Source organism: Mauremys reevesii, unplaced genomic scaffold, assembly GCF_016161935.1.
Source record: "Mauremys reevesii isolate NIE-2019 unplaced genomic scaffold, ASM1616193v1 Contig37, whole genome shotgun sequence".
NCBI classification, from domain to species: Eukaryota; Metazoa; Chordata; order Testudines; family Geoemydidae; genus Mauremys; species Mauremys reevesii.
In genome coordinates this window covers 340,627-357,440 of record NW_024100848.1, presented here as the reverse complement: position 1 = coordinate 357,440, position 16,814 = coordinate 340,627, and the positions used below count along the sequence as shown (strand labels likewise).

Sequence of the window (16,814 nt, the reverse complement as noted above, 5' to 3'; positions counted from 1 at the left end):
AAATATTACTGTGGTATCGTCTGTTATTACTTGGATTCTTGCTGTGGATGTAAGGAAGAAACCACTCTGAGTTCTAGAATACTGATATGTAAAGCGAGTCTCCTTTTAGAATCATAAATCCTAAACTTGTAATTGGGATGGGGTGGGGGGTCTGCACCTAGCCAAAACGGAGGCATTTGTCACTAGGGTCTTTGTTGGAGGAGGTAGAAAAAAAGGAAATGCCCTGGTATACTTGATATGGGTTTTCCCACCAGTTTAAGGATAAAAGGATTTCTTGTGGAATCTGTATTTCCATGTCTATATGACATCTGTTCGGATCGGTAGAGTGGACTTCAACCATTCTTGTAAACAACAAACGCAAAGTCAGCCAGACTTTTGGGTTTGCAGACTGTTAATGTGCCTTCCCAACTACAAAATGCAATTATGTCCTGTGTGCTGGGGGCGGGGGGAATAGAAATATACATCCTGCAGATTGAGAGCTTCAAACCAGTCTAGAAGATCTAAGATATGGATTATTTTAGCCAGGGTCACCATTCTGAATATGCACTGACAGACAAATGTGTTCAGAGCTCTTAAGTTCAAAATGGAGCACCAACCTGACTTCCTGGGAACTAATTTACTTGGGTTAGTTTCCCAGATGTGAAGAAGAGCTCCGTGAAGGCTCATCTGTCTCACCAACAGAAGTTGGTCCAAAAAAGTGGTGCTGAAGCGATCAGTACCAGAACCAACAGCCCTATCAGCATGAGAGCAAACCCATGAGGTGATACTTCAGACTCTATATCCGAGACCGTGATAGAATGACTTTGTCAGCATCAGAGGTCCAACTTCGGTGTCTTTGCGGACACCAGAGGGACCCTTGTTGAGGCTTTCAGCTGTCCTCTTTTCAAAAGTGAAGACGTCTCTTTCAATTTAGATGGAGATCTGTGTCTATGCTCCTTGGATGAGAAGTGCTGAAATCTCCCCCTTTGTGGATGGGAGGAGGGAATGACAAAATGATCAGTAGAAGGCTTTGACTAAACAGGAGCCCTAGAAGCTGAGACACAGGCAGTTACTGTGGAGGCACTTTTTGCAAAGGACTGCTTGGACCCAGAAGGAGCCTGCTTTAAAGGGTCTTAGGCAGACCTTAGACTTATCTAGGAGAAAGAGCTTTAACCAAACATCTCTTGCTTTTAACAGCTGTTTTGAAAACGAACAAAATAAATTTCTGGTTGATGTGCCTCTCACAGAGAGGAAATAAACTCTCAGTGTCCATCTGTCAGAAATGAAGGGGGGGCGCTCCCTTTTATGGACACCCAGCCAGCCAGTTAGCTATAAAACCCCTCTTATTAGCTGTTTTCTACTTGCTTTACCTGTAAAGGGTTAAAAAGTCCATAGGTAAAAGCAAGGGAACGAGCACCTGACCAAAGGAGCCAATGGGCAGGCTAGAACTTTTAAAATTGGGAAAAAAACTTCACCTTTGTCTGTTATTGTTCTCCCTGGAAGAGGGGGACAGAGCAGCAATGCTGTAAGAAGCTTTGGGCGAGGTATGGAAAAATCATCAGATCATACCTAGAAACTACTAATTTAAAACCCCAGATATGTAAGTAGATCAGAAAACGTCTAGAAAGATGAGGTGAGGTTTATTTCTTTTTATTTCTTTATGGTTTGTGGACTCCTCTGTGCTAACCCCAGGTGCTTTTGTTTTGCTTGTAACCTTTAAAGTGGACCTCAAGAAGCTATCTTGACCCTTAATCCTTTTAAAATTTTTTTTTTAAAAACCTAGCAAAAATCCTAAATTCCAGATGCATTGTCTATCCTTTTTTTATTATTATTATTTGTATTAAATTTACCTTTTTTAAGAACAGGATTGGATTTGTGTGTCCCCAAGAGGTTTGTGCACATGTTTAATTAGCTGGTGGCAATAGCTGATTTCCTTTGTTTTCTTTCTCAGCTTTTCCCTGGAAGAGGGGTTGAAAGGGCTTGAGGGTACCCCACAGGAAGGAATTCCCAAGTGCGCCTTCCCGGGCTTTCAAAGGGGTTTTTGCACTTGGATGGTGGCAACATCTACCCATCCAAGGTCAGAGAAAAGCTGTATCCTTAACCCACCTGGTGTTTAAGGTAAGTTACCCTGTTTAGGCCTATTTGACATTTTTTGGCCTTAATGGTTAATCCTGCCTCCCTTATGCGCTGGAAGACAGCTTGGAAGTGTTCCAGGTGTTCTACTCATGAATCTGAGAATATAGCCACATCGTCAAGGTCAGCGACTGCAAATTCCCCAAATCCAGCCAGAAGGTCTCTGGAAGGTGCATTTTGCAGTCCGAAAGGGAACACATGAAATTCATACAGCCCTACATGGGTGAGGAAGGCTGACCTTTCCTTGGCTGGGTCATCTAGCAGCACTTGTCAGTACCTCTTAGTTAAGTCTAAGGTGGAGATGAATTGGGCATGTCCCAGTTTTTCCAACAGCTCATCCGTGCATGGCATTGGATAGTTTTGTGGGCGAGTTACAGCATTTAGTTTACGGTAGTCCACACAAAAGTGGATTTCCCCACCTGGTTTGGGAACCAGAACCACTGGAGATGCCCAAGCACTCTCAGAGGGGCAGATTACAGCCATCTGTAACATGTCCTTGATCTCCCTTTCTATTGCCGTTTTGGCTTGCGGAGCCATCTGGTAGGGTTGGGCTCTAATTGGGAGAGCATCACCTGTCAATGAAGTGGTACTCCTGTTCTGTCCGTCCTGGGGTGGCTGAAAACATTGGCGCGAAGCTGGTGCACAGCTCCTGGATTTGCTGTTGCTGCTTATGCCCAAGGGTCATGGAAAGGCTCACCTCTTCTACGTCACTGTTTTTCCCTTCATGGCAGATTCCTTCAAGCCACGCAGCATCATTTCTTTCCTGGGCTGTAAACTGGAGAACCTTGATTTCTCAGGAATAAAAGGGATTTAGAGAATTAACATGGTATACTTCAGGTTTTAGGGTAGGGTCTAGGAATGCTATGAGGTAATTAACAGCTCCCAGGCGCTCTCGGACCATAAATGGCCCCTCCCATGATGCTTCCATCTTATTGGCCTGGAGCACTTTCTGGACCATGACTTGGTCACCCAAGGGACCTCTCTCTTCTCCTGTGCTTCCACCTCCAAGCGCTTAGTCTTTAGGAAGAAATTCCTTTCTTCTGCAGTTAGAACTCAGCCTGGGTTAAGGGCATCCTTCCACCCTGGCACCGGGATCTCAGGTTAAAGTAAATGCTATCCAAAATTGGCCTGTCCCCAAGTCAAAGAAGCAAGTCCAATCCTTCTTGGGTTTGGCCTGGTATTACTGACTATTCGTACCACACTGCAGCCAAATTGCCACCCCACTAACAGACCTAATCAGGAAAAAAAAAAAAAAAAAAGCCAACAGCCAAATGCAATTCAGTGGACTGAAAAGTGTCAAAAAGCCGTTAACCAGCTTAAGGTTGCCCTTACATCTGACCCTGTACTAAGAGCCCCAGACTTTGGCCAACTGTTTATCGTAACCACAGATGCGTCCGAGCATGGTGTAAGAGCAGCTTTAATGCAGGAATGACCAAATCAACAATTCCATCCTGTCGTGTTTCTCAGCAAAAAAAAAAAAACTTTGAGAGGGAAAGCCACTGGTCAGTCTCAGAAAAAGAATGTTACGCCATTGTGTATGCTCTGGAGAAACTACGCCCATACATTTGGGGACAGCATTTCCACCTGCAGACTGACCATGCTGCATTGAAGTGCAAAAGGATTTGAGGGTACCCCACAGGAAGGAATTCTCAAGTGCGCCTTCCTGGGTTTTCAAAGGGGTTTTTGCACTTGGATGGTGGCAGCATCTACCCATCCAAGGTCTGAGAAAAGCTGTAACCTTGGGAGTTTAATACATGCCTGGAGTGGCCAGTATTAACTTTTAGAATCCTTGTGGGCCCCCACCTTCCGCACTTGAAGTGCCAGAGTGGGGAATCAGCCTTGACACCATCATTGAGGGGAATAGCTGCCTCCGATGGCTAACTGTAGGGGTAAGCAGAAAATAGGAGGAAATAAGTGGAAAGCAGATGGCTCAGACATCTCAAGCCAGGGGTAGTAGCACAGTGCATTTGACAAAATTTTCATCTTTGAACCACTCGCTGAAGTGAAAAGGTATTCTGAATATTTTGGAAAGACATTATCTTGTCATTGCACATAAAATGGAATCTCTATAAAAATCTGTTTCCTTTCTAGGAAATAGTGAGTTTCTGTGAAGCTGTCAACCTTTGAATTTCAAGTGTTTCCACAAAAGGAGTAGAGAATAGGGCATACTAAATTTGAGCTTAATGAAATAAAGGAAACTGCAAAAGAGACATCCAAACTTGTAAAATTACTTACTAAAAACAATTTTATTGAAGAGAAAACTGAAAACTTTAGAGAACCAACTCAAGGTTCAACATATCCATATCCATAGATTTCAGAATATAGATTCTGAGCCTCAGAAGTTACAGAAAAACCTCACACCTAATATTCACAAACAGGATATTCATATGACCTAGTATACATGGAAAGAAGTTGTAAGGACTCCTCATGCAAGCCCAAGGAAGAGGAACTGAGGCAGGACTACTGATATCCTGTCTTATGTACATGATAGGGAATGAAACTTGAAAACTGCAAAAGCCTAAGAGTTATCACTTACTAATGCCTTAATATATTGCACTTCTCAGACCTATTACATTAGAAAACGAGCATATGAAGAGACAAGCAGAAAGAGTTACCTTATTCCCAGCAAAATTCCATGTTATTTTGAAAGAAAAATCATCCTCTGGATGGTAGTGCAGCTGATGTCTTGCTAGGAAAGATAATTTAAATCCAACAAAACCAGCTCTCCAGAGTTCTCAGAATGACAACTAACATGTTCATTTCAATAATTGTCCCAGTGAACAGACTGTTTGGATCCCTGTATAGCAGGCTCAGAAGACATATTTACTCCTTATGCTAAGGATGCCCGTTTTCCTTTTTAAAAAATTATTTATGGTTATAAGATGTTTTTTATTGTGTACTTTACCATTAGTAGAACTTAAAGTTTGAGTTTAATTAAACATTTGATCCATTATACCAAAAAGATTATGTTCCCCCTTTTGGGCAAGAATGTTTGTGAATGATTTACACAAATGAAAGCAAAGAAGATAGTAGAGGACTATCAGAAATACCTCCCTCTCCCTGGGGGTTGGGGATGGAGAGGGGCAATGCCGGGATAGGGTGGGGATGTCGTCTTTAAGAACTGTGAAGACCTATTCATCAGGCTCTTTTCATCTTTAAATATTTTTATTTCTAATATAATCTCACTAGCCTACAGAAACTGCTTTCAGTTGTTTCATCATGGGTGAAATATTAGACCCAGGAAGAAATATAAATAATTATATACACAAAATCTATTTTCTATGCTTTTCTCCCCCAGTTGAAGTAAGGGACAGCGGCAGAACAGCATAACTACAAATAGATGTAAAAGTCATTTCTCTGGAACTTAAGGAAGTAATTCAGCTAAGAAATCCTTATAGCCACTCTTATTTTTTACCCAAGTGTGATTGAGAACCCACACAATTTCCCTGAATTAGCATTTGATTTAAAGTTATGCAAACAAATGGGAAAAGATCTTGTTCTCCTCTTCTCACTGTCTCCATTAACTGCTGAAGTTAATCTGGCAGTAGGCCTCATTTTCTCCCAATTATTCAAAACAGATATTTTGAAAAATACACAACAAAAGCACCACCAGGATTTCAATCATGCTTCCAAGGTCAGTGTTTGTTTAGATTAATAAAACCCACTCAGGCCAGAGTCCTTGACACAAGCTCACTCAGTGTCTGAGATCTAGGTGATCACAAGTCTCTGGCTCTGTTCCGGCCATTAAGTTATTTAAAAAGTAGCAGCTGTCAACCCACAGCTGCAATGGAAAGAAAGAAATCACCTCTAACATTAGTAACTCCACACAGCTGTGGCTATCAGATTTAGAATCAAAAGAACCTTTAAAAAGCTAGAGCTCCCCAACCCTTCAAACAAAACAAAGCAATAACTTTCACTAAAAACAAGTTTCAGAGTAGCAGCTGTGTTAGTCTGTATCCGCAAAAAAAAAAAAACAACAGGAGTACTTGTGGCACCTTAAAGACTAACAAATTTATTTAAGCATGAGCTTTCGTGAGCTACAGCTCACTTCTTCGGATGCTTTTTAAAAGTATGTATCAGACCACTATTTTAGTATGTGCACTAGTGTTAATAAATACACAAGTCTAAAAGGCATATTGTAATGAAAAAATCATTTTGGTAAATAAAACTAATTTATTGAAAATACTTCCTTAATGAATGCAATATAAAACATAATTGTGTATTCAGCAGTTTTGCTTACAATTCCCTACAATAACTTTACCCTACTTAGAACAATGCCTTTATTTGGAGATGTACTTTGGAAAAACTGACAATACTAGATTTTAGAAAGAACAGTAAGCAAAATAAGTGGACACACAGTCAAACCAAGTTTTTCAACAAGGTTAAAAGGATTCTGAAAGATTACAATCTATGCATATAAAAGTTGTTAGAGATACTCATTTAAAAATGTCCTACATAAAACATGCTTATGTAAGTAAATTGGGCTTCCTAAACTCATACCAATAAAACCTTTTCACATCACACTATCCACATACGTGGAGGTAATATAATAGAGTCAGACTGTATGGCTGGAAGGGATCTCCAGATATCACCAAGTCTAGCCCCTGGAATCTGAGGCAGGACCAAGTATATTTAAACCAGTGGTCTCCAACCTTTTTAAGCACAAGATCACGTTTTGAATTTAAAGTGCAACCCAGGATCTACCTCAAAGAAAAATGTAGAAACAAACAACAGTAATCTCACAAACCCATACACCCTTGCCCCGCCCTTCTCCAAGGCCCCACCCACTCCATCTCTTGCTTTCCCCAATCCTCACCCAGGCGACTGGGGTGCAGGAGGGTTTGCAGGCTCTGGGCTAGGGCCAAGGGGTTCAGAGTGTGGGAGGGGCTCCAGGCTGAGCCTGGGGCAGGGGGTTGGGGTGCAGGAGAAGGTTCAGGGTGTGGGCTATGGAAGGGAGTTGGGGTGCACGAAGGGGTTCAGGGTGCTGGCTCTGGGAGAGGGCTGGGGCAGGGGTGCGGGCTCTGGGAGGGGGTTTGGGTGCAGGAGGGGGTGCTGGGCTGGGGCAGGGGGTTGGAGTGCAGGAGGGGTTCGGACTCCGGCCAGGCATTGCAGGCACCACCCCTGCGGCTCCCATTGGCTGCAATTCCCCATTCTCGGCCAATGGGAGCTGGGGGGGGGGGCGGTGCCTGCAGGCAAGGGCAGCGTACATAGACCCCCCTGATCCCTCCCCTGAGGGGCTGCAGGAACATGCTGGCTGCTTTCGGGAGCGACGTGGAGCCAGGACAGGCAGGCATGGCTGCAGAAGGGTTGGCACCCTAGACTGAGATGGCAGTCGACTGTCAGAGATTCCACGATCCACCAGTCGATCCCCACCTGCTAGTTGGTGACCACTGATCTAGACCATCCATGACAGGTATTTGTCTAACCATTTCTTAACCTCCAGTGATGGGGATTCCACAAACTCCCTTAGAATTCTAATCTGTTACATAACTACCCTTAAAGTTAGAAAGTTTTTCCTAATACGTAACCTAAATCTCTCTTGCTACAGAGATTAAGCTCATTACTTTTAGTCCTATCTTCACTGGACCTGGAGAACAATTGGTCACAGAGCTCTTGATAACAGCCCTTAATCTATCTGAAGGCTTATAAAGTCTCCTTGAGAAAAGACTGAACCCAGTTTTGTTAACCTTTCTTCATAGGACGGATTTTCTAACCCTTTTATCTGTAGGCCTCACCAGAGCTGAGTAAAGCAGGACAGCTATCTCCTGTGTCTTATATATGAGGCAGTACTACCACGTAGCCAGTTATTCCCCATTTTGCAGCTGAGCATTTGATTTTTTCCTTTCTAAGGAAGTACTTTGCATAGATCTTGATATTAATGTTAAATTGTATCTAGCATTAACTTTTCATTGCCAAACCTATACTCTGTCCACCATTCCAATCTGGGACGTATTCTAACTCCCTAATCATTTTCTAACATATGTGTTTTTTTTAAATTTATTATTATTATTATTATTATTATTAAAGAAAAAGAGTCAGATAAGCGTTCCTTCCTTTTCCCCCAAATGGTAGAATTCCCACTCCTCTACCCGCAAACTATTCTGGCTCCAAGTTCAGGATAGGCAATATGAAAATATAAACCAGTGATAGGATTAAGGTCTAACCTTTTAGGATTCTGCAGGTCTAGAAATAGGAGCTTTATAAAATGAGATTGGCAGTTTCCCCTATTTCCCAACTGGGTGGGAGAGAAGAGAAGAACAAGAACTGTTTCTAAGCACAGAACAGGGGTGGGCAAGCTACAGCCTGCGGGCCAGATCTGGTCCATCTGGGCTTTGGATCTGGCCCGTGGGATTGGCATCCCTGTGGCGCTGCGAGCCCCGCGCTGCTGCTGGAAGCGGCTGGCACCACATCCCTGCAGCCCCTGGGGGATGGGACGCAGAGGGGTCCGTGCACTGCCCTCACCTCCAGGCACCACCCCCTGCAGCTCCCATTGGCCAGGAACGGGGAACTACAGCCAATGGGAGCTTCGGAGGAAGTATCTGCAGGGGAGGGCAGCATGCAGAGCCCTCTGCCTCCCCCCGCCCCCCCAAGAGGCCGCAGGGACATGGTGCCAGCTGCTTCCAGGAGCGGCGCGGTGCAGGGCCAGGGCAGGTAGGGAGCCTGTCTTAGCCCTGCTGCGCACCACTACCACCCCAGAGCTGCTCCAGGTAAGTGGTGCCAGGCCTGAGCCTGCACCGCGAACCCCTCCTGCACCCCACACCCCCACCACCTCCCCTGAGCCCCCTTCTGCACCCGGCCCCTCTCCTGCACCCCACCCCCCTCCTGCACCCCAAACCCCCGGCCCTGAGCCCCCTTGTACATCCCACACCCCTCCTGCACCCCAACCCCCTGCCCTGATGCCCCTCATACACTCTGCACCCCTCCTGTGCCCCATCCCTACATTCATGACCCTGCATGCAATTTCCCCACCCAGATGTGGCCCTCAGGACAAAACGTTTGTCCACCCCTGGCCTAGAAGGTCCCAAAGTAATAGATTTAGAAGTCATGGCATTTTTATGAATTTTAAAAGCTATTTTAGATCATACTTAAAGGACTTTTAATATTCCTTTTGCTATAAACCTTGTACAGTAGTTGGACTCTTGTTAATGAAGATACACAGCTTTATAGGCAGCAGGACACAAATAATAGTTCCAGTGAAAGTTTTTGAAACTCTGAAAACTCTAAAATATTTTAAATATACGTGGCATATGCAGAATATATAATGATTTGAAATAAAAGATTTTGGATCCTTCTAACTGCTTTGCACCACTCTGCTGGCACAAAGCATCTGGAAAGCTGGATTAATCAGCTCCCTGATACACCCCTGTACAAGTAAAATTAAACTTTTCCCTTCTGACTCCCTAGCAGGGGGTACTTCTATGAGAGAGATTGATAAGGACATCCCTACACCCTAGCATTATCCAGTTTCTATAATGGCCCCTTCAGTGTAATTGTCAGTAGTTTCCAAGTTATTTTAAGTAGTGCCAAGGACTGAACTGGCCCACTCTATACCACTCTATCTCCATCCTTCCTCAGGTTGAGTGTATTATAGCTGCAGTGGAGGATGTAGGCATTTATCATTGTGAGTATAGGATGACCTGCATTATTTATGAATGGGCAAAATCGTTATCCCAAAAACTCATGTTGATAAAACCTTTATGCTGTATCACACCATACCACATATCTATCCACATATGCACATATTCAAAAGAAAAGCACTTAGAAAAAATCCAGTCTGATCTGTTAACAAGAATTCACTAATATTTAATGTGTTCCTTTAAATCCTTCATTCTGTGGAAGATGAATTGATATCCCTAAAATCCTTGGTGAAAGCTCCTTGTTTATATCAACTTAGAGGGAAGTAAAATGAATAGTATTAACTGTCCAGTGCATGCTACTTACCAGTGAGAGCACAAAATTGAGAAGGGCTGTCCCACTATAGAAGAGGATTGTCACTAATGTTGTTACTGTGGTGAAGAGTAGGCTCACATTACGACTCATCACTATCCACAAGGACTCCAGAATCTGGAAAGGAAAAGAAAGTCACTACTTTGATTAAAATTATCTAAAATATAGATGTGGTCAGAGAAGATTTCTCCCTGCAACAAACCTGCAAAGAATAATTCTGTTTTAAACAAGACAGTTTTTAGTTGAGACAAAAATCTAAGATTTTTCATTTAAAACAATTTTTTTTCATAAAAACATCCCTTTTGTCAAAAAGCTATTTTCCATCAAAAATGTTATAATGGATTTTTTGGACAATTCTAATAAAATAGCATAATTTTGATACAAAAGACTGTGTGAAGACATCAATTCTTACTAGGAAGGCAGTGTTATTTACTGTTTATTGCTGCTAGTTTTATTACAATCAGTGAACTTTGTGGAAAGAAAAAAAAATCTCATCCTTTCCTCAAAAGTAGGTATGGCAGTTAAGTCAGAAAACATGCTGCAGTAACATTACAAAGCTAAATTCAAATCAAATACTGTAATTTTCTTCAACACAGAGTTAAAAATAAGTTCCATATTAACTGGGGCTATTTAATTTTCTAACTTGTTCATTCAATTAACTCAATACAGAAGTAATGATTTTATGTAAAGGTACATTAATAAGTTAGATTAGGTGTGGACAGTAAACTATAGTCCATAACATAAAATCAGTAAGTGCTATTTTGGGAGAACTGGCTGACTGCTTACTAGTTGCAGGTAGCATAGGAGAGATTGGTTTTGAGATGGTTTAAAAAAAAATAAAGTGATAGACTTAGTACAAACAGGTTGTTCCAATTAGCTTGCTCAGTGGCAGAGAAGTCCAAAAAAGGATAGCACAGAGGGTAAAACTGAGCGGAAATAAACTTAGGTAGTAGTAAGAACTGCGACAAAGGTAGGAATTTTGAAGATAAGGACAGAAATTTTTCAGTTGACACTGAAGTTGATAAGGATACAATGATGTATAGAGTGTGCATGCGTGCGCACGCACAGGGTGTGGAAACACTAATACTCACATTTTAGATAGTTTTTGGGAGGCCCTAAAAAAGGAATTGCAGTAATCAAGGTAAGAACTTTCAAATGCAAGAATGAGCAGTGCTGAGATAGTGAGAGATGCAGGATATGCCACAAAGGCTAAAGAAAGCAGACTGAGTTTACCATAGTAAAGGTGCAAGTGAGTTTATACTGAAGGATTACTTCAACACTCAGAGGTAAATAGAATGTCAGAGTAAAGAATGTTAAGACACAGAAGCCATTCAACAAAGTAGCAGGCTAAGTCAAGAAAAGCACCCAGTTAACCTGGATTTGGTAATAGGAAATTTAGGTGGGAGGTCGATTTTTATTTAGGTCAGAGGCATTAGTCCATCAATGCAATCAGGGTTTGGTTTTTTTTTAAGTGGACACCAGCAACTTGTCTGGCAAAACAGAAAATTAAATATCTTGTATTAAATAGAAAAATGTTGGTTGTCTTTGGCTGTTGGACAATGGCTTCTTTTGCCTTGCCTGCAATGAGGTCAGATTCTGGAAATTAGAGGAAGTGAGATAAGGAAAGGAGGACACTGGTGTAAAATGAAAAGGTCAAGAAGTGCAGAGTAGTGGCTGTGATACTATTGAAGACATTCACATTCTGATCCAAAATTGCATCAAACTCTTTGCAGTGCATGATGAAATTACAAGTCAGGTGAGGAAAGGAACTAATAGGGTTGAAAAACAGATTTTAAAACATAAGTAATAGTTACTGGAAAATGTGTTTAGGGGTTTCAGCATTAATAATTTTCACTCACCTAGTCTACTGATTAGTCATAAAATGAAAAATTTAGCTACACAATTGGTCTGAGTCTCCATACTTATACACAGTACAAGAAGTTATTCACAACTTCGTCAACTCTTGACTGGACTACAACATAAGAACAGCCGTATTGGGTCAGACCAAAAGGTCCATCTAGTCCAGTATCCTGTCTACCAACAGTGGCCAATGACAGGTGTCCCAGAGGGAGTGAACCTAACAGGTAATGATCAAGTGATCTCTCTCCTGCCATCCATCTCCAACCTCTGACAAACAAACAGAGTCTAGGGACACCATTCCTTACCCATCCTGGCTAATAGCCATTAATGGACTTAACCTCCATGAATTTATCCAGTTCTCTTTTAAACGCTGTTATAGTCCTAGCCTTCACAACCTCCTCAGGCAAGGAGTTCCACAAGTTGACTGTGCGCTGTGTGAAGAAGAACTTCCTTTTATTTGTTTTAAACCTGCTGCCCATTAATTTCATTTGGTGACCCCTAGTTCTTGTATTATGGGAATAAGTATATAACTTTTCCTTATCTACTTTCTCCACATCACTCATGATTTTATATACCGCTATCATATTCCCCCTTAGTCTCCTCTTTTCCAAGCTGAAAAGTCCTAGCCTCTTTAATCTCTCTTCATAGGAGACCCCATTCCAAACCTCTAATCATTTTAGTTGCCCTTTTCTGAACCTTTTCTAGTGCCAGTATATCTTTTTTGAGATGAGGCAACCACATCTGTACGCAGTATTCGAGATGTGGGCGTACCATCGATTTATATAAGGGCAATAATATATTCTCCTCCTTATTCTCTATCCCCTTTTTAATGATTCCTAACATCCTGTTTGCTTTTTGACCGCCTCTGCACTGCGTGGACATCTTCAGAGAACTATCCACGATTACTCCAAGATCTTTTTCCTGATTTGTTTTAGCTAAATTAGCCCCCATCATATTGTATGTATAGTTGGAGTTATTTTTTCCAATGTGCATTACTTTAATATAACACTTTAATATACCTGGGCATGAAGCCTTCAGAACAAGCTAACTGTTACACAGACTGTTGCAGAATGTCACTTCACCGACACTGGCTATTGTGAATACATCCTGTCTTCTGCTTCCTACACTGACTTCCCAGAGAGTATCAAATTAAGTTCAAGGTCTCAGTTCTTATCTGTAAAGTGTTCAACGGCTTGGGCCCAGGGTATCAAGATGAAGACCATGGTTGACAGCTTCACTCTGTCACAAGAGAACTTTCTACAATAAGCATAAAACTTGTCTGTGCAGAAGAACAGAGTGCTTTCTAAGACCAGCCCAAGATCATGGCATTAACTCCCACATGAACCATCACAAACCTCACCACCTTCTGCTCTAACTGCAAAGCACATTTCTTTGATCTTGCCTTCTCTAACATACTGCAACAGGTTGCTAAATATATTATATAAAAAATTCCAAAACAAATTACTCCACTGGGAAGAGAGAGAGTACAAACATGTGGTAGGTATTAGTCACGTTTTATGCACTACTGGAAGGCTGTCACATACCATAGTGATGACCATGGCACAAAACCCTATATAGAAGCTTAAACAATGCATGCCATTAACTTAAAGAGAATTGCTATGCATGAATAATTTCTTCCCCAGGCAGGGACTAGTACACCAAGTCAGAATCCACTTTGTATATTCATAGTCAATTAATAAACTCCCAAAATTAGAGTTAGAGTTATTTAATTAGAGTTATTTAATAGGAATTCAACCCTCTCCCCCAAGCTATTTTACTTCACACTCTAAAATTAGAAATAATGGCAAAAAGAGGTTTATAGTAGAAACCAAGAGTTGACTTTGTGAAAAATATTGGGTATAGATATATTATGCTGTAAATGAAATAAAAATGTAGAAGGAAAATGTAAAACTGCCCTGGCGAAAGTTGGGGACAGTAAGTCTACCAAATAAACCTGTGCTACTATAGTGACCATTTGTCTTGGGTGATAATAGTTCAATTCTGCAGGACTAAATAAGACTTCTTCCTTTAGGAAAGCCAGCTGACACCAGTAGAATTAAGACTTCCCTATTCTGCAAGGTCTGGACTGCTAACCCAAGGGTTTTGACAGTGAGACTTGGATTACTTTCATATCTCAATTGCTCTATTTAAATTTTGAGAATAGCACAGACAATCTTCCAGCATCAGGTCCTTTGATAATTATGCTGGGAGAGGGACTGTTTTCCTCATTCTCAAACTTCAAAGTTATGCTGAAGGGCTGGTATCTAGCTTACCTCTCAAAAGGTGACATCCCTTAAAAAGAGATAAACATTAACTCACAGAAAAGTCACTTTACCATGGACAAACTGTAAAACTGGACAATTCCTTAGCAACAGTTTTCAGGGCCACAACAGACACCAGGATATTTAACAACCTGAGGTGTCCTTTGGACAATTAGAATTGGATTGTAGAGCCCAACTCAAGTTGGAACATATATACCACTCAGGTCCTTGAACTGCAAAAAACATAGCTAAAGAAACCAAAATAGGTGAGGATTACTGAAAGTTTTAATGGAGAGTGCCCTCTGTCTTCCTGACCAGAGTACCTTCTTCAAAAATATTAACTGCTAGTGTAATGATGGATGACTTTGTGAAAGCAGCCACAGGATCGAATCTAAGGAGATATGAGCCAGGTCTCACACGTCACCTGGAAAGCTGCAAGCGTTTATGCATAGGTTTAGGAAGGGCCATTTTACTCTCAAGGATCCCAGCATGAATTTTAAAAAATTTAAATAAAAGAAACAGACCAGGAGTGTCTCTTCTTTCTGAATAATTCAGACAAAGAAGTGAGGATTTTCCTTTTTCAGAGGTTGAATCTTTAACTATCTGACTATATATTTCATAAGCAGAGACCATTTGTCTGACAAACTGTCTTAAAGAAATCAGGTACAGAATCTGAGACAGGAATCAGAACCTCTCCCTTCTCCCTGTCCATATCAATGGTGGGAAGAGGTAGGACTACAGACAGCGATTTTTACTTACCTTACAACAAATGGATCACTGGAAAATGGGTCTGTGCTCCTACTTCTGCTTCTGAATACAGGGTACAGCTCAAGGTTGAAACACAATGGAAACTCAGGCTCTAAAGCACTTAAGCTGCTTTTGAAAAATGAGACTTTGGCCATTTTGTAAATTTTATCTTTTATCTTAAACATTTTGGTAATATAGATTAAAGTAGCAAGTTCTCTCTTTAAAAAAGAACCTTCTTTGTTCAATATTTAACAGCGTTCAATATTTAAAATGTAACAAACACCTATAAAGGTCAAATTTTTAAGCCAAGCATATGAAATTTCAAGAAGTATACTAGTCCTTTAGAGCTACATTTAGTATTTTACTGCCATTTAGCTAACAAGTTGATGTTATACCAACGTGCATTATAAATAAAGAAGCATACTCAACTTCCAATTATAGTATCTCTTTTCCTCTGAATTGTACATTTTGGGGCCTATTATGGTAGTCTTCTCAGCAAGTAACAGAATGAGCTACAACTAATGCTCCTAAATCATTTACATACCCTATAACTGTCTTTTCTGCTTTTAGGGCTATTGTCCCTTCTCTTACCAAAGAGGATGAATACTCATTAAGACTCTAATGGGTGAGAAAGAAAGTTTACTTACTACTAAATAGAGTATGACAACATAGCATCTGCACATTCACACCTTTAGGATGTGCCCAGTCTTACCTGCAGAGCTTTGGGACCTTTTAGGGTATGTCTACATTGCAATTAAAAACCTGTGGCTGGCCCATGCCAGCTGACTTGAGCTTATGGGGCTTGGGCTCAGGGCTGATTAATTGTGGTGAAGACACCTGGGACTCGGGCTGGAGCTTGGGAGCTAGTATCCTGTGAGAGTCCATCTACACTGTAATTAAACAGCCCTGGCCTGTTTAATTACAGCGTAATTAACTGCAGGGTGTCTAACTGCAGCGTAGACATACCCATAGAAATCTGTTTTTTGTTTTTTTCTTAAAATGGTTTGAATTATAAGAAGAATTATAGGTTTGTTGTTTAGGAATTTACTGTTACTTTTAGCATTAGTGCCCTACTGCACGCTTAAGAGTACCAGGTTAGTGCTGGCTTACCGTAAGTTTTCAAAGCTGGGCTGCAGCCTAAAAGTTTGAAAATGCAGAGACAATCTCAAAAGAAGAAAAGTTTAAGTTACAGCTGCTGCTCCTTGGCAATTAATTTAGTCTGCTAGTGAGTTCCTAGCTTCCCTAGCAAAACTCTTCTGCTACTGAATAATTAATCACCAGCTAAATAAAAGGCTTCCATTACCTGCCTCAAAAACTTTAATATCTCAAAAGTACTACTGCATACTAGGTTAAATCAACGTCCTTACCTCAGCAATACTGGCATTAAGAAACAAGAATGTTTATTATGTCCAAGTATCAATGCTCTAGTGGCACACAATCACATTTTCATCTATTTTAATTTGCAACATCAGAGTGAATAATATTTATGCAAGGGGTCATGTACACAGGAGCCAGCAAGGGAATGCTGCCCAGAAAGGACACATTTAAAATTTACAGCATCACACTATGCTCAGTCTAATTTACATCATAAAGGACATGAGTGTGGAGAGAAGGGACAGGTGTTTCCTATAACTGAGGATAAATTGTGAGTCCATGGCTACAAACAGGAAAGCAAGTCAATTGTGGGGTTTTCTTTTTCCTACTGCAAAACCAAAACTAAAAAGAAAATAAATTGATGTAGCTGGAAACTGTGTGGATGTTTTCTAAAAAACGTATTTTTAGGTTTCAGCCCTTGAAAATATTTATCCTCTTCTTCATTAAATTCATTATCATTCTATTTTATTCAGGTTACCCCCATCACCATGGTATCCAAGCACCTTCCAGCAA

The 16,814-nt window shown here is 41.1% G+C and overlaps 1 protein-coding gene across 1 annotated transcript in view; it reads right to left on the bottom strand.

Annotated features, from left to right (window-relative positions):
• LOC120393921 (transmembrane protein 245-like) overlaps positions 1 to 16,814 on the bottom strand; it is a 142,514-nt gene that overhangs the window by 41,170 nt on the left and 84,530 nt on the right. Inside the window, exon 13 of the mRNA XM_039518378.1 lies at positions 10,054 to 10,176. Coding sequence (XP_039374312.1) covers positions 10,054 to 10,176 — 123 coding nt within the window. The remainder of the gene's footprint in view (positions 1 to 10,053; positions 10,177 to 16,814) is intronic.